Source organism: Coregonus clupeaformis, chromosome 8, assembly GCF_020615455.1.
Source record: "Coregonus clupeaformis isolate EN_2021a chromosome 8, ASM2061545v1, whole genome shotgun sequence".
Classification (NCBI taxonomy): Eukaryota; Metazoa; Chordata; class Actinopteri; order Salmoniformes; family Salmonidae; genus Coregonus; species Coregonus clupeaformis.
Genome location: NC_059199.1, coordinates 22,364,376 through 22,383,362, shown reverse-complemented (window position 1 = coordinate 22,383,362; position 18,987 = coordinate 22,364,376). Strand labels below are relative to the sequence as shown.

Below are 18,987 nucleotides of genomic sequence, written 5' to 3'. Positions count from 1 at the left end.
TGCTGTTGTGCAAATGGAATAGACAACAGGTGGAAATTATAGGCAATTAGCAAGACACCCCCAATAAAGGACTGGTTCTGCAGGTGGTGACCACAGACCACTTCTCAGTTCCTATGCTTCCTGGCTGATGTTTTGGTCACTTTTGAATGCTGGCGGTGCTTTCACTCTAGTGGTAGCATGAGACGGAGTCTACAACCCACACAAGTGGCTCAGGTAGTGCAGCTCATCCAGGATGGCACATCAATGCGAGCTGTGGCAAGAAGGTTTGCTGTGTCTGTCAGCGTAGTGTCCAGAGCATGGAGGCGCTACCAGGATACAGGCCAGTACATCAGGAGATGTGGAGGAGGCCGTAGGAGGGCAACAACCCAGCAGCAGGACTGCTACCTCCGCCTTTGTGCAAGGAGGAGCAGGAGGAGCACTGCCAGAGCCCTGCAAAATGACCTCCAGCAGGCCACAAATGTGCATGTGTCTGCTCAAACGGTCAGAAACAGACTCCATGAGGGTGGTATGAGGGCCCGACGTCCACAGGTGGGGGTTGTGCTTACAGCCCAACACCGTGCAGGACGTTTGGCATTTGCCAGAGAACACCAAGATTGGCAAATTCGCCACTGGCGCCCTGTGCTCTTCACAGATGAAAGCAGGTTCACACTGAGCACATGTGACAGACGTGACAGAGTCTGGAGACGCCGTCGAGAACGTTCTGCTGCCTGCAACTACCTCCAGCATGACCGGTTTGGCGGTGGGTCAGTCATGGTGTGGGGTGGCATTTCTTTGGGGGGCCGCACAGCCCTCCATGTGCTCGCCAGAGGTAGCCTGACTGCCATTAGGTACCGAGATGAGATCCTCAGACCCCTTGTGAGAACATATGCTGGTGCGGTTGGCCCTGGGTTCCTCCTAATGTAAGACAATGCTAGACCTCATGTGGCTGGAGTGTGTCAGCAGTTCCTGCAAGAGGAAGGCATTGATGCTATGGATTGGCCCCGCCCGTTCCACAGACCTGAATCCAATTGAGCACATCTGGGACATCATGTCTCGCTCCATCCACCAACGCCACGTTGCACCACAGACTGTCCAGGAGTTGGCGGATGCTTTAGTCCAGGTCTGGGAGGAGATCCCTCAGGAGACCATCCGCCACCTCATCAGGAGCATGCCCAGGCGTTGTAGGGAGGTCATACAGGCACGTGGAGGCCACACACACTACTGAGCCTAATTTTGACTTGTTTTAAGGACATTACATCAAAGTTGGATCAGCCTGTAGTGTGGTTTTCCACTTTAATTTTGAGGGTGACTCCAAATCCAGACCTCCATGGGTTGATACATTTGATTTCCATTGATAATTTTTGTGTGATTTTGTTGTCAGCACATTCAACTATGTAAAGAAAAAAGTATTTAATAAGATTATTTCATTCATTCAGATCTAGGATGTGTTATTTTAGTGTTCCCTTTATTTTTTTGAGCAGTGTACAATCATACAATCAATCTGACTTTGTTTTTACCAATCTAACTACAAAACAACATAATGATAATAATTTATTTGAATGGTAAATCTCTATTGATACCCTTGGTAAATCAAGATGTATCCTAGGTCAATTCACAATACAGGTGAATGCATATTATTCAATAGGAGTGTGTGCATGCATTGCATTATTGAGCTTGTTTTAGCTGATTTCATGGGGCTACAGATGACAAAACAATCTCTTCCATTTAATAATTATTTTAATGGCAACTGCTAGGAGAACATATTATTTTATTGTACTGATCAACAACATTTGCATAGAAGAAGGTATATCTATTTTTTTAAAGTGTGCGCTGTCTCCATAAAAAACGAATGACGTAATTTGCGAGGCAGAACGTTACTGTGGAATGTGACTTTGTGGCTATTGAATCTAGTGGAAACCAGACGGAAGGCGAGGGAGACAAAGAAGTTCATTCGTTTTTGGCGGCGAAGGAGACAAAGTGAATTAATAACGTTTTTGGTAACAATCAGCTTTGAAATCAGCATATTTTGCGTTATGGTTTGCAACCAAACAAAGTACTAGGGTAGTGAATTCAGCTGTAAGCTAGCAAGGAAAGTTAGCCTACAAATTAAAGCTGGAAGCTACCACTATCGTCTAGCATTGTGTAAAAGTGTTCTAGCCTGTATGTTTTGCAAATAGTAATAAACATTTTCAACATTTCTACATGCCGTGTTGCATTATTCAAGTGTGTTAACTTCTGTGCAGCATGAGTTGGGAGGTAACAATGGTTCGATGCCAGCTGCCCAGCAAAAGACAACCTGTCATCAGCTACCTGTCATCAGCATTCTTCGGAGATGGGGCCATCCCCCAAACTATTTAATACAATTCCATATTGCATTCTGTCTTTGTTGTTCATTCAGTTAATCATTCAGCCTGTATTAGATTAACCTCTTAAGGATCTGACCCTTTTTTTCAATTTTCCTCTAAAATGACATACCCAAATCTAACTGCCTGTAGCTCAGGACCTGAAGCAAGGATGTGCATATTCTTGATACCATTTGAAAGGAAACACTTTGAAGTTTGTGGAAATGTGAAATTAATGTAGGAGAGTATAACACATTAGATCTGGTAAAAGATAATACAAACAAAAAAACATGCGCTTTCTTTTTATTTTTTTGTTCCATCATCTTTGAAATGCAAGAGAAAGAATGTTCACATATCTTGTAATACTCATCTCATATGTATATACTGTATTCTATTCTATAATATTATTCTGTATCTTAGTCCATGCTGCTCTGTCATTGCTTGTCCATATATGTATATATTCTTAAATTCCATTCCTTGCTAGATTTGTGTGTATTGGGTAAATGTTGTGAAATTGTTAGATATTACTTGTTAGATATTACTGCACTGTCAGAGCTAGAAGCACAAGCATTTCGCTACACCCACAATAACATCTGCTAAACACGTGTATGTGACAAATACCATTTAATTTTATTTGAAAGGCCACAATATAATATTGCAGTTTAGGCGCAATTTAGATTTTGGCCACTAGATGACAGTAGTGTGTATGCAAAGTTTCAGATAGATCCAGTGAAGCGTTGCAATACTGGATTATTTTGTATCAAGTCTGCCCAAATGTGCCAAATTGGTCAATTGATACATTTTCAAGTACATAACTATAGAGAACATACAAAAATGATATGGTAATACAAAATGTAAGTTTATACACTCCCAGGAATGTCATACATGATGGATCATTAGCTTATACACTAACTTTCACACATCTAGATGGCCGGGCGGGATGGGTGTGGAGCCAGAGACAGCAGGGGTTCAAACTGTAGAACCCAGTTCCTACATTTCAATATAAAAATGGATTTTATCAAACAAAACTATGCTACATTTTATCTCTGGGACCCTTAGGATGACAAATCAGAGCACGATTACTGAATGCTAGTACATTATATACTTTCAGAGGTGAATGTATCAAACCAGTTGGCGTGATACATTTTGTTGTTGTTGTGCACTCTCCTCAAACAATAGCATGGTATTTTTTCACTGTAATATCTACTGTAAATTGGACAGTGCAGTTAGATTAACAAGAATGTAAGCTTTCTGCCCATATAAGACAAGTCTATGTCCTGGAAAGTTTGCTGTTACTTACAACAGTCATGCTAATCACATTAGCGCATGTTAGCTCAACCGTCCTGTATACGGGACACCGATCCCGTAGAGGTTAAAATATTAATATATATGCCATTCAGCGGACGCTTTTATCAAAAGCGACTTACAGTCATGCATGCATAATGTTTTTACATACGGGTGGTCTCGGGCATCAACCCCACTATCCTGGCGTTTGCAAGCACCATGCTCTACCAACTAAGCTATTTGCATAGCTCTGGTGGAAGGTGGGAAAGGGGGATACCTAGTCAGTAGTACAATTGAATGCATTCAACTGAAATGTGTCTTCCGTATTTAACCCAACCCCTCTGAATCAGAGAGGTGCGGGTGGCTGCCTTAATCAACATCCATGTCAACAGCGCCTGGGGAACAGTGGGTTAACTGCCTTGCTCAGGGGCAGAACGGCAGATTTTTGCCTTGTCAGCTCGGGGATTCGATCCAGAAATCTTTCGGTTGACTGGCTCCTACCCGCCAGGCTACCTTCCCCATATAGAGTGGGGAGAACAAGTATTTGATACACTGCCGATTTTGCAGGTTTTCCTACTTACAAAGCATGTAGAGGTCTGTAATTCTTATCATAGGTACACTTCAACTGTGAGAGACGGAATCTAAAACAAAAATCCAGAAAATCACATTGTATGATTTTTAAGTAATTAATTTGCATTTTATTGCATGACATAAGTATTTGATACATCACAAAAGCAGAACTTAATATTTCGTACAGAAACCTTTGTTTGCAATTACAGAGATCATACGTTTCCTGTAGGTCTTGACCAGGTTTGCACACACTGCAGCAGGGATTTTGGCCTACTCCTCCATACAGACCTTCTCCAGATCCTTCAGGTTTCGGGGCTGTCGCTGGGCAATACGGACTTTCAGCTCCCTCCAAAGATTTTCTATTGGGTTCAGGTCTGTAGACTGGCTAGGCCACTCCAGGACCTTGAGATGCTTCTTACGGAGCCACTCCTTAGTTGCCCTGGCTGTGTGTTTCGGGTCGTTGTCATGCTGGAAGACCCAGCCACGACCCATCTTCAATGCTCTTACTGAGGGAAGGAGGTTGTTGGCCAAGATCTCGCGATACATGGCCCCATCCATCCTCCCCTCAATACGGTGCAGTCGTCCTGTCCCCTTTGCAGAAAAGCATCCCCAAGGAATGATGTTTCCACCTCCATGCTTCACGGTTGGGATGGTGTTCTTGGGGTTGTACTCATCCTTCTTCTTCCTCCAAACACGGCGAGTGGAGTTTAGACCAAAAGCTATATTTTTGTCTCATCAGACCACATGACCTTCTCCCATTCCTCCTCTGGATCATCCAGATGGTCATTGGCAAACTTCAGACGGGCCTGGACATGCGCTGGCTTGAGCAGGGGGACCTTGCGTGCGCTGCAGGATTTTAATCCATGACGGCGTAGTGTGTTACTAATGGTTTTCTTTGAGACTGTGGTCCCAGCTCTCTTCAGGTCATTGACCAGGTCCTGCCGTGTAGCTCTGGGCTGATCCCTCACCTTCCTCATGATCATTGATGCCCCACGAGGTGAGATCTTGCATGGAGCCCCAGACCGAGGGTGATTGACCGTCATCTTGAACTTCTTCCATTTTCTAATAATTGCGCCAACAGTTGTTGCCTTCTCACCAAGCTGCTTGCCTATTGTCCTGTAGCCCATCGCAGCCTTGTGCAGGTCTACAATTTTATCCCTGATGTCCTTACACAGCTCTCTGGTCTTGGCCATTGTGGAGAGGTTGGAGTCTGTTTGATTGAGTGTGTGGACAGGTGTCTTTTATACAGGTAATGAGTTCAAACAGGTGCAGTTAATACAGGTAATGAGTGGAGAACAGGAGGGCTTCTTAAAGAAAAAACTAACAGGTCTGTGAGAGCCGGAATTCTTACTGGTTGGTAGGTGATCAAATAATTATGTCATGCAATAAAATGCAAATTAATTACTTAAAAATCATACAATGTGATTTTCTGGATTTTTGTTTTAGATTCCGTCTCTCACAGTTGAAGTGTACCTATGATAAAAATTACAGACCTCTACATGCTTTGTAAGTAGGAAAACCTGCAAAATCGGCAGTGTATCAAATACTTGTTCTCCCCACTGTAGGTAGTGGACTATGGGGAAAAGTGCACTCTATGGGAAAGGGCATAGGCCAATAGGGTATCATTTGATTGAACCAGCTGTCTCAACAAACACAGCCATGAGATCACTATGACAACAACACCATATAGGTGACAGCTATGGCTTCATATTGATCCACAATGATCTATGACTGTCGATCAATAACTGTAACAATTCAACCCGGCAATCACTATAAATGTATTGACCAAATTCAAACAAGCTTTATGTCTTCATCAATAATACCCTGTTATTAATCAGTTACTAATCAGTAGCCAACGATGTGAGTGTGTGTGTGTGTGTGTTTTCAGATCATTAAGCCTAGGCCTACAATCCTAACCAGGATCAATTCCACAGTTCACCTCTCAGGATGACAAGAAAAATAGGCCTATAATGCTATAGAGTGCTATGAAGAAAAACACAAAACATCTCACCACTGTGTGTGTGTGAGCATGCATGTGTGCCTGTGTCACTCCTACCTTGGCACGTAGCTGTCCTGACGTGGACACTTTCCGGATCAGCTTCTGCTCTGTCTCGTCCGGCTCGCCGTCGCTATCCGAGCTCTCTTCCCCGGGTTCGGGCTGCGCTAGGCGGTCAGATTCCTGTGAGGACATCGACTCCCGCGGTTCTTGGACGTACAAGACATTCGGGTTTAGTTTGGAAGCCATGATGATGACTGTTAGAAGGAACGGACTTGGGAAAAGGAGGAGAGGAAAAGAAGCGACGTGATGTCTGTGACCAGACTTCTATCTTCACACTTCGTCCGTTGATCTAAGGCTACAGGTTCCTCGATCCACTGAAAAGATGAATGATTCATATTTTATTATTTAAAAAAGTGCCATTTGGCAGTTAGTTAGCAGTTAGGCAGCTGTTTGAAATGTCCTTGTATGTCAGAGCAAGAGAGTTTGGAATGTCCCCATATGTTGATTTGAACTAGACAGTTTGAAATGTCCCTGTATGTCAGCTAGAGCAAACCATTTTGCCACTCTCACTCTTTGGGTTGGTGTTTTGCTGGTGTAAGGCATATGGACTGTATCATTGTGTGAAAACATTATTTTAATTCATGCAAACTGTTAAAATGGCTTAACTTGGGTGGTGTTACTGTTAACACAGTTGACAAAATGCACTGTCTTTAGGGTGTTGCTAGGGTGGAAGTGACTGAGTTCTTTTTTTTTTCTTTACTGGTTCCTCTGCTTAACTGTCATTGTCAATGTGTGAATACTAACACAATCATGTTGGCTTTATGCAAACTGTTAGAATGGTTAACCTGGGTGCTGTTAAACTGTTTAGCCAGTTGTTGAGTAAAAATATTAAAAACGTAGAGCAACATTTGGCTGCCCACAACATGAAATGTAGGCCTATTTCTCTACATAGGGAAATAATAAGACATATGCCTACTCATTGTATAATAGCTTTTTCTGAACATCTGCCATTGATGATAATGAAGATGATGGTTATTACAAAGGATTGGCCTAATATAGCATTAACTAAATTATGACATGACAATAAGCCTTCATGCTTCAACAGTGATGAAAAGACATTAGTAAAATATAACATGATTACAAAAAACTATAACTGTAATCAGTTACATTAGGCCTTTAGGAAATGCAGCATATGGCATACATTTTTCACATGCAAATAGCAGTTTTCGGTAGTGCTCAAAGCATGCCATTCCATGAGAGCAGCATTTATTATTCAACTTGAAGCAATGAGCACAATCAGTCCTCCAATGACAAGAAGATAAACAACAGAGTAGGCTAATAAGTCCTTAGGTTTTAGGTTATGCTCAGGTAATACAATTTGCCTAATCTATACTTCCATATTTCCAAGTCCTACTCTTGAAGCTCAAGGGGTATTCAATTAGGCTAATTGGAATGACTGGAAATCTGACAGACTTTGGTTTTTTATGTAAAGATAGGCTATAGCCTAATTGTATTATTATCTATATCAGAAAGCAATGGGTTAGAAGAAGCCTACACAACCAACCCATAAAGTAAAATGCAATATCCATTTATGGCCACCAGCTATGTAAACTCTGACATCGATTTATCCTGCAACAGATGTCTTCAATTGGTAATATTAATTTGTGTCTTCATCTAATGCTACTTAAAGGGAAATGAATCTAAAAGTAACTGAAAGTAATCAGATTATGTTACTGAGTTTGGGTAATCCAAAAGTTACGTTACTGATTACAATTTTGGACAGGTAACTAGTCACTATAAAGAATTAGACTACATTAAGAAAGTAACCTACCCAACACACACACACACACACACAGGATTGTCATACAAATCATGCATACACATTCCAGTAGGCTAATATAACACACACAGCGCATGAACATTTACATGTTTTGCTTTCAATACATTTTGGCATATAATTGTTATAAGATGTATCGCAATAACATCATTTTTTCAATTTCTCAATGGTCACCTGCAGTCGAGTGGTCGCTAATAGAACACCTGACTGTCATCATGTGTCTCAAGTGTGTGTCCTGTTTCCTTGGTTTCAGCTCTCTGAATTTAACCGACGTGTTCCTACTCCACAACGACCGACCTCCCCATCTAGTCTACAGTAGCCAAAGGGCAGTATGATTTTAAATCATATGACGATACAGTAGCGTTATGCGTTTATAAGGCTATTTCTTTTGAGACGAAAACGTTAAAAATAAACGGATTATTCTGTAACCTTCAGTTATTTTATATTTGGAACAACAGGCAGTTGCTCGTCGCCCGCGCTTCTACCTTCTACAGCTGGCGGCTCACGAGCGACAACGTTTGATCATTTATTCCATTGAGAATGGGTTCGTTAATAACGACGGAGACCGACAGACGTGGCACAAAACACGGATTTCAATTATATTAATTAATCCGTTCATCTATCAACGCATTCATTAATTTATTCCGTTCATCGGCGACGCTCAGTAAAAACCGTTTCGATTCTAAAAACCCCATCGTCAAAATCCGGTAGCCAAAGCCAGCCTCGTTCAAGCATCTCGGTAACGATTAGGAACGAACACCGTAGCAAGCTGTGGTGCCATGCATCTGTATTCTACCGGGGCCGATTAAATATGTATCTCTGTTACCGTGGTCTACAGCGGCGTCCCACGCTGCTTTTGCCCGGCCTGGGTGCCTGTCTCTCGGCTTGAATCCTCTCACACGACTGGGCACAGTCAAATCTCTGCTCCGCTCTCACACGGACACACACTATACGCATAGCATCAGGGGCGATTTGAATCAGTTGGGTGGGAGGGGAGGAGGAGAGTGGGAGAGAGAGAAGAGCAGAGATGAAGGAGTGTGATTTGAAGGCTACTTAAAAGAGCCTTCACGAGAATGCAGAGAGACAGAGAGAGATTAAATCAAAACTGCAAGCTATTTCTTCGAGGTTAAACGGGGGAGTGAAACATTTACAATGAAAACACCCCTGGCACCGGATAATTGTAATCAGTTTACCGGCGGTAATCAAATATGCATGGAAGATAGTTAGCCATGGCTCACGCAGTGTTGTTGTTGTTGTTGTTCTCTCTCTCTCTCTCTCTCTCTCTCTCTCTCTCTCTCTCTCTCTCTCTCTCTCTCTCTCTCTCTCTCTCTCTCTCTCTCTCTCAGTTCAATTCAAAGGGCTTTATTGGCATGGAAAACACATGTTTACATTGCCAAAGCAAGTGAAATAGATAATAAACAAAATTGAAATACACAATAAAAAATTGACAGTAAACATTACACTCACAAAAGTTCCAAAGGAATAGAGACATTTCAAACGTCATATTATGGCTACATACAGTGTTGTAAAGATGTGCAAAAGGGAAAATAAATAAACATAAATATGTATTGTATTAACATATGTATTGTACTGTACTCTTTGTTTAGGACCAAATAGCATTCTAGTTTGCTCCGTTTTTTTTGTTAATTCTTTCCAATGTGTCAAGTAATTATCTTTTAGGTGGTTGTAGAATTAAACAGTTATTTTCTGGATTATGAGAATCAGCGGGGATCGGCCTAATTCTGCTCTGCATGCATTTTTTGGTGTTTTACGTTGTACACAGAGGATATTATTGCAGAATTCTGCATGCAGAGTCTCAATTTGGTGTTAGGTTCTATAACTGATTCTAGTATTTTTAGCCAGATCCTAATTGGTATGTCGAATTTTATGTTTCTTTTGATGGCGTTGAAGGCCCTTCTTGTCTCTCAGATCGTTCACAGCTTTGTGGAAGTTACCTGTGGCGCTGATGTTTAGGTCGAGGTATGTATAGTTTTTTGTGTGCTCTAGGGCAACGGTGTCTAGATGGAATTTGTATTTCTGGTCCTGGCAACTGGACCTTTATTGGAACACCATTATTTTTGTCTGACATAATCTGTGCAGAATATCTAGGTGCTGCTGCAGGCCCTCCTTGGTTGGGGACAGAAGCACCATATCATCAGCAAACAGTAGACATTTGCCTTCAAATTCTAGTAGGGTGAGGCCGGGTGCTGCAGACTGTTGTAGTGCCCTCGCCAATTCGTTGATATATATGTTGAAGAGGGTGGGGCTCAAGCTGCATCCCTGTCTCACCCAACAGCCCTGTGGAAAGAAATATGTGTGTTTCTTTGTCAATTTTAGCCGCACACTTGTTGATTGTGTACATGGATTTTATAACGTCATATGATTTCCCCCCAACACCACTTTCCATCAATTTGTAAAGCAGACCCTCATGCCAAATTGAGTCAAAAGCTTTTTTGAAATCAACAAAGCATGAGAAGACTTTGCCTTTGTTTTGTTTTGTTTGTTTGTCAATTAGGGTGTGCAGGGTGAATACATGGTCTGTCGTACGGTAATTTGGTAAAAAGCCTTCACGAGAGGATTTTCCTACGTTTGCTGTTGACGTATATCCCACAGTAGTTATTGGGGTCAAATTTGTCTCCACTTTTGTGGATTGGGGTGATCAGTCCTTGGTTCCAAATATTGGGGAAGATGCCTGTCACAACTTCCGCCGAGGCTGCCTCCCCTCCTTGTTCGGGCAGGTTTCGGCGTTCGTCGTCACCGGCTTACTAGCTGCTGCCGATCCATTTATCATCACTCCACTTGTCTTGTATAATTAATCACACACACCTGGTCCTTATCCCTAATTAGTCATTGTATATGTGTTCCCTCTGCTTCCTTGTCTGTGTGGGTGATTGTTTGTTGTGAGCTGTGTGTAGCTCGGTTGAGCTACACTTACCTTGTTGTTGCCAAGGTAGATTTTTCCCCTGTGCCTGAGTGTTGTTGTCGCATGCTTGCGCAACTGTTTATCAACGGAATAAACTTTTAGGATGCGTATTACTCTTCTGCGCCTGTCTCCTTCTATCACACACATCACAATGCCAGAGCTGAGGATGATGTTCAAGAGGTTATGTATAGCCAATTGGAATTTGTGGTCTGTAATTGTATCATTTCATTTAGGATACCATCAACACCAAATGCATTTTTGGGTTGGAGGGTTTGTATTTTCTCCTGTAGTTCATTCAATGTAATTGGAGAATGCAGTGGTCTCTGGTAGTCTTTAATAGTTGATACTAAGATATATATTTGATCATGTATATGTTTTTGCTGTTTGTTCTTTGTTATAGAGACAAAAACATTGGAGAAGTGGTTTATCCATAAATCTCAGTTTAGGATAGATAACTCTTTGTGTTGTTGTTTGTTTAGTGTGTCCCAATTTTCCCAGAAGTGGTTCGATTCTATGGATTCTTCAATAACATTGAGCTAATTTCTGATGTGCTGTTCCTTCTTTTTCAGTGGTGTATTTCTGTATTGTTTTAGTGATTCATCCATAGTGAAGGCGTAGGCTCAGGTTTTCGGGGTCTCTATGTTTTTGGTTGGATAGGTTTCTCAATTTCTTTCTAAGGTTTTTGCATTCTTCGTCAAACCATTTGTCATTGTTGTTAATTTCCTTAGGTTGTTGGCTTGACATTTTTAGATTTGATAAGGAAGCTGAGAGGTCAAATATACAGTCGTGGTCAAAAGCTTTGAGAATGACACAAGTATTGGTCTTCACAAAGTTTGCTGCTTCAGTGTTTTTAGATATTTTTGTCAGATGTTACTATGGTATACTGAAGTATAATTACAAGCATTCCATAAGTGTCAAAGGCTTTTATTGACAATTACATTACGTTTATACAAAGAGTCAATATTTGCAGTGTTGACCCTTCTTTTTCAAGACCTCTGCAATCTGCCCTGGCATGCTGTCAATTAACTTCTGGGCCACATCCTGACTGATGGCAGCCCATTCTTGCATTATCAATGCTTGGAGTTTGTCAGAATTTGTGGGTTTTTGTTTGTCCACCCGCCTCTTGAGGATTGACCACAAGTTCTGAATGGGATTAAGGTCTGGGGAGTTTCCTGGCCATGGACCCAAATGTTGATGTTTTGTTCCCCGAGCCACTTAGTTATCACTTTTACATTATGGCAAGGTGTTCCATCATGCTGGAAAAGGCATTGTTCATCACCAAACTGTTCTTGGAGGGTTGGGAGAAGTTGCTCTCGGAGGATGTGTTGGTACCATTCTTTGTTCATGGCTGTGTTCTTAGGCAACATTGTGAGTGAGCCCACTCCCTTGGCTGAGAAGCAACCCCACACATGAATGGTCTCGGGATGCTTTACTGTTGGCATGACACAGGACTGATGGTAGCGCTCACCTTGTCTTCTCCGGACAAGCTTTTTTCCGGATGCCCCAAACAATCGGAAAGGGGATTCATCAGAGAAAATGACTTTACCCAAGTCCTCAGCAGTCCAATCCCTGTACCTTTTGCAGAATATCAGTCTGTCCCTGATGTTTTTCCTGGAGAGAAGTGGCTTCCTCGCTGCCCTTCTTGACACCAGGCCATCCTCCAAAAGTCTTCGCCTCACTGTGCGTGGAGATGCACTCACACCTGCCTGCTGCCATTCCTGAGCAAGCTCTGCACTGGTGGTGCCCGATCCCGCAGCTGAATCAACTTTAGGAGATGGTCCTGGCGCTTGCTGGACTTTCTTGGGCACCCTGAAGCCTTCTTCACAACAATTGAACCTCTCTCCTTGAAGTTCTTGATGATCCGATAAATGGTTGATTTAGGTGCAATCTTACTAGCAGCAATATCCTTGCCTGTGAAGCCCTTTTTGTTCAAAGCAATGATGACGGCACGTGTTTCCTTGCAGGTAACCATGGTTAACAGAGGAAGAACAATGATTTCAAGCACCACCCTCCTTTTAAAGCTTCCAGTCTGTTATTCTAACTCAATCAGCATGACAGAGTGATCTCCAGCCTTGTCGCCGTCAACACTCTCACCTGTGTTAATGAGAGAATCACTGAGATGATGTCAGCTGGTCCTTTTGTGGCAGGGCTGAAAATAATTACAATTCATCTGATCACTCTTCATAACATTCTGGAGTATATGCAAATTGCCATCATAAAAATTGAGGCAGCAGACTTTGTGAAAATTAATATTTGTGTCATTCTCAAAACTTTTGACCACGACTGTACTGTTTAGATTTTCTACTGCCAAGTTTACACCTTCACTATTACAGTGAAACATTTTGTCCAGGAAGTTGTCTAAAAGGGATTGCATTTGCTGTTGCCTAATTGTTTGTTGGTAGGTTTCTACACTACTTTCCTTCCATCTATAGCATTTCTTAATATTATGTATTTCCTTTGGCTTTGATGCCTCATGATTGAGTATTGCTCTGTTCAAGTAGACTGTGATTTTGCTGTGATCTGATAGGGGTGTCAGTGGGCTGACTGTGAACACTCTGAGAGACTCCGGGTTGATAAAGTAATCTACAGTACTACTGCCAAGGGATGAGCTGTAGGTGTACCTACCGTAAGAGTCCCCTCGAAGCCTACCATTGACTATGTACAGACCCAGCGTGCAAGAGAACTGCAGGAGTTGTGACCTGTTTTTGTTGGTTGTTTTGTCATAGTTGTGTCTAGGGGGGCATATTTGGGAGGGAATGCTGTCACCTCCAAGTAGATGTGTGTCCCCCTGTGTGCTAAGAGTGTCAGGTTCTTGTCCAGTTCTGGCATTTAGGTCGCCACAGACTAGTACATATCCCTGGACCTGGAAATGGTTGATCACCCCCTCTAGTATGGGGATTGTATTGGGGGGATATAGGTAGCACACATCAATAATTTTTTTCTGTTGAGATAATTACAGTGGGGAAAAAAGTATTTAGTCAGCCACCAATTGTACAAGTTCTCCCACTTAAAAAGATGAGAGAGGCCTGTAATTTTCATAATAGGTACACGTCAACTATGACAGACAAAATGAGAAAAAAAAATCCAGAATATCACATTGTAGGATTTTTTATGAATTTATTTGCAAATTATGGTGGAAAATAAGTATTTGGTCAATAACAAAAGTTTCTCAATACTTTGTTATATACCCTTTGTTGGCAATGACACAGGTCAAACGTTTTCTGTAAGTCTTCACAAGGTTTTCACACACTGTTGCTGGTATTTTGGCCCATTCCTCCATGCAGATCTCCTCTAGAGCAGGGATGTTTTGGGGCTGTCGCTGGGCAACACGGACTTTCAACTCCCTCCAAAGATTTTCTATGGGGTTGAGATCTGGAGACTGGCTAGGCCACTCCAGGAACTTGAAATGCTTCTTACGAAGCCACTCCTTCGTTGCCCGGGCGGTGTGTTTGGGATCATTGTCATGCTGAAAGACCCAGCCACGTTTCATCTTCAATGCCCTTGCTGATGGAAGGAGGTTTTCACTCAAAATCTCACGATACATGGCCCCATTCATTCTTTCCTTTACACGGATCAGTCGTCCTGGTCCCTTTGCAGAAAAACAGCCCCAAAGCATGATGTTTCCACCCCCATGCTTCACAGTAGGTATGGTGTTCTTTGGATGCAACTCAGCATTCTTTGTCCTCCAAACACGACGAGTTGAGTTTTTACCAAAAAGTTCTATTTTGGTTTCATCTGACCATATGACATTCTCCCAATCCTCTTCTGGATCATCCAAATGCACTCTAGCAAACTTCAGACGGGCCTGGACATGTACTGGCTGAAGCAGGGGGACACGTCTTGCACTGCAGGATTTGAGTCCCTGGCGGCGTAGTGTGTTACTGATGGTAGGCTTTGTTACTTTGGTCCCAACTCTCTGCAGGTCATTCACTAGGTCCCCCGGTGTGGTTCTGGGATTTTTGCTCACCGTTCTTGTGATCATTTTGACCCCATGGGGTGAGATCTTGCGTGGAGCCCCAGATCGAGGGAGATTATCAGTGGTCTTGTATGTCTTCCATTTCCTAATAATTGCTCCCACAGTTGATTTCTTCAAACCAAGCTGCTTACCTATTGCAGATTCAGTCTTCCCAGCCTGGTGCAGGTCTACAATTTTGTTTCTGGTGTCCTTTGACAGCTCTTTGGTCTTGGCCATAGTGGAGTTTGGAGTGTGACTGTTTGAGGTTGTGGACAGGTGTCTTTTATACTGATAACAAGTTCAAACAGGTGCCATTAATACAGGTAACGAGTGGAGGACAGAGGAGCCTCTTAAAGAAGAAGTTACAGGTCTGTGAGAGCCAGAAATCTTGCTTGTTTGTAGGTGACCAAATACTTATTTTCCACCATAATTTGCAAATAAATTCATTAAAAATCCTACAATGTGATTTTCTGGATTTTCTTTTCTCAATTTGTCTGTCATAGTTGACGTGTACCTATGATGAAAATTACAGGCCTCTCTCATCTTTTTAAGTGGGAGAACTTGCACAATTGGTGGCTGACTAAATACTTTTTTCCCCCACTGTACCTTATTAATTTCTACCCAGATGTAAAATGTTCCTGTTTTGACTAATTTTATAGAGTGGGTTAGGTCTGCTCTATACCAAATTAGCATACCCCCTGAGTCTCTTCCCTGTTTCACACCTGGCAGTTTGATGGATGGGATTACCAGCTCTCTGTAAACTAGAGGGCAACCAGTGGGTCTGTCTCCTCTATACCATGTGTCTTCTGGATGACAATGTCTGTATTTCCAATTTCTTTGATGAAATCTCTTTAAGCCAAAGGCAGATGACCTCAGACCTTGTATATTCCAGGATGAGATAGTAAAAGCTTTGTGTTCCATAGTGTCTAGTGTTGTTTTCGTGTGGTTTAGGCTCGGACCATTACAGTAGGTGTAAGCAGAGCATGTTGAGCATCTGATACATACCTCCACCTTGTTTGGGGAGGGGTCGATTGGTTGGGGTGGGGATGTGGCTGGTGGTGCTTTGGTGGTCTGGGTCTAGGTCCTCTTGCTGTGGATCCTCTTGGTGCAGGTCCTCCGGGGGGGTCTCGCAGTTCTGGGAGGGTGTCTCGTTGGTCTGGGCGGGGTGTCCGTTTCTCTGTTGCTCCTGTGTGAGGTGCTGGGGCTACGGTTGAGGGTGATATCCATCAGGGTCCTGGCAAAGGTGGGGACTGCTGCCTTGTAGAGGTGGACCTGGTCATAAAGGCTGTTCAAATCTCTCTTTCTCAATTACATTTCAATTCAATTCAATTTTAGGGGCTTTATTGGCATGGGAAACATATGTTTACATTGCCAAAGAAAGTGAAATAGATAATAGACAAAAGTGAAATAAACAATAAAAATTAACAGTAAACATTACATTCACAAAAGTTCCAAAAGAATAAAGACATTTCAAATGTCATATTATGTCTATATACAGTGTTGTAACGATGTGCAAATAGTTAAAGTACAAAAGGGAAAATAAATAAACATAAATATGGGTTGTATTTACAATGGTGTTTGTTCTTCAATGGTTGCCCTTTTCTTGTGGCAACAGGTCACAAATATTGCTGCTGTGATTGCACACTGTGGTATTTCACCCAATAGATATGGGAGTTTATTAACATTTGATTTGTTTTCGAATTCTTTGTGGGTCTGTGTAATCTGAGGGAAATATGTGTCTCTAATATGGTCATACATTTGGCAGGAGGTTAGGAAGTGCAGCTCAGTTTCCACCTCATTTTGTGAGCATTGTGCACATAGCCTGTCTTCTCTTGAGAGTCAGGTCTGCCTATGGCGGCATTTCTCAATAGCAAGGCTATGCTCACTGAGTCTGTACATAGTCAAAGCTTTCCTTAATTTAGGGTCAGTCACAGTGGTCAGGTATTCTGCCACTGTGTACTCTCTGTTTAGGGCCAAATAGCATTCTAGTTTGCTCAGTTTTTTTTGTTAATTCTGGTTAATGTGTCAAGTAATTATCTTTTAATTTTTTCATGATTTGGTAGGGTTTTTGTTGCTGTCCTGGGGCTCTGTGGGGTCTGTTTGTGTTTGTGAACAGAGCCTCAGGACCAGATTGCATAGGGGGCTCTTCTCCAGGTTAATCTCTCTGTAGCTCTCTCTCTCTCAGTTCAATTCAAATGGGCTTTATTGGCATGGGAAACAAATGCTATGTTTACATTGCCAAAGCAAGTGAAATAAACAGTAAACAAAAGTGAGAAGAAACAAAAATCAACATCAACAAAAAAAAACATAAAAAATGTACAGTAATCATTGCAGTTTTCAAAAGTGTAAAGAAGTTTCACATTGTATATAACCAGCTATGTACGGTGTTTTTAACAATGTGCAAATAGTTGTAGAACGAATAGTAGGGGAAGATAAGTTCGAAAATATTAGTTGTATTTACAATGCTGTTTGTGCTCCAACTCAACTTGTTGCTCTGTTTTCATGGCAACGGGACAGCAATCTTGCTGCTGTGATCTTAATTCAATGGTCTCTCTCTCTCTCTCTCTCTCTCTCTCTCTCTCTCTCTCTCTCTCTCTCTCTCTCTCTCTCTCTCTCTCTCTCTCTCTCTCTCTCTCTCTCTCTCTCTCACTCTCACTCTCTCTCACTTGTTCCATTGGAGTGTTGAGAAAAGGTATGTGTGTGTGTGGTAGGCTATTGTCACTTGGTCGTGACCAAGTAGAAGTATATGGCCCATGGTCATAGGATCAGATTACCCTATTCTCAAAAGCCAAACCTACTTACGAACTCTTGCTTAAACCTCAGGTTTAAACCTTCTGTACAAATATGCTAAGTGTTCGTTTTTCTTCTTCGGAAACATGGCACAATTAGCCGACTGGCTAACACGAGTCACTTCTATTTTGGGCTAGATAAAACGAATCAACCAATCAAAGATCTTAGACGGTGTAGTAGTTACCAACCAATGGCATTTCTTCAAATTTGTCAACTTTGCCACAAGAGGGATATTCGAAAACCTCCTAACTCAAGATTTAGTTTATTCCGCTTGGTCTGTAACAAGCGAAGTGGGACAATATATTTTGCATGATGCATCCTTGACTAGGGTGTAATATTGATCAGTGTAGCCTACATTGGGCAACTTGTATGAATAACCCTTACTCATGATCCAGTATGGTAAAAGTCTATCAGGGTTGGGGTCAATTTCAATTCCAGTCAATTCAGGACCTACACTGCAATACCAATTCCAATTATCTTCAGTGCTATTCAGTGAGGAACATTTGGAATGGGAATTGGAATGGTTTACCTTGAGTTGACTAGAATTGAAATGGAATTGACCCTGAAGCCTACGCAATTGAAATTGTTGTTGTTTGTTTGTTTGTCTGACGACAAACCGCTCCCCTGACAGAATTTCCAGTTAAAGTCCATATTGTATTACATGTACTGTATTGTGTTACCTGTGTTGATCTGCAATCTGAACCTAAAATCAATGATACCCTTGATCAGCACAGAGACACACAGGCACGCACGCACACACGCGCACGCACACATGCACACACACACACACGCACACACACACACACACACACAGTAATTGCTATCTGACTGAGGTCAACAGGGACTATCAGGACCCCTAGTGTGAAGGCGTCTGGGGAAAACCCTTACTGGAAATTAAAGACTGATGCTCTGGATCTCACTAAATGGATAAACAAAAGTGAAATAAACAATAAAAAGTGAACAGTATTACACTCACACAAGTTCCAAAATAATAGAGACATTTCAAATGTCATATTATGTCTATATACAGTGTTGTAACGATGTGCAAAAGGGAAAATAAATAAACATAAATATATATTGTATTTACACTACCGTTCAAAAGTTTGGGGTCACTTAGAAATGTCATTTTTTTCTAAAGAAAAGCAATTATTTTGTCCATTAAAATAACATCAAATTGATCAGAAATACCGTGTAGACATTGTTAATGTTGTAAATGGCTATTGTAATCCTGTGATGAGTGTGATTAGAAGGAGTCAGGCGCAGGAGGGTAAATCACCGAATACAGAGGTTATTCCGTCGTACACAGGG

At 41.9% G+C, this 18,987-nt stretch overlaps 1 protein-coding gene across 2 annotated transcripts in view; it reads right to left on the bottom strand.

Moving 5' to 3' along the window:
• si:dkey-172j4.3 (diacylglycerol kinase delta) overlaps positions 1–8,961 on the bottom strand; it is a 126,137-nt gene extending 117,176 nt beyond the window's left edge. For both annotated transcript variants that reach the window (XM_041882615.1, XM_041882616.1), the window contains exons 1-2: positions 8,838–8,961; positions 6,232–6,548 (exon numbers count right to left, since the gene is read on the bottom strand). In XM_041882615.1, coding sequence (XP_041738549.1) covers positions 6,232–6,420 — 189 coding nt within the window. In that variant the 5' untranslated portion in view covers positions 6,421–6,548; positions 8,838–8,961. The remainder of the gene's footprint in view (positions 1–6,231; positions 6,549–8,837) is intronic.
• Positions 8,962–18,987: the final 10,026 nt, after the last annotated feature.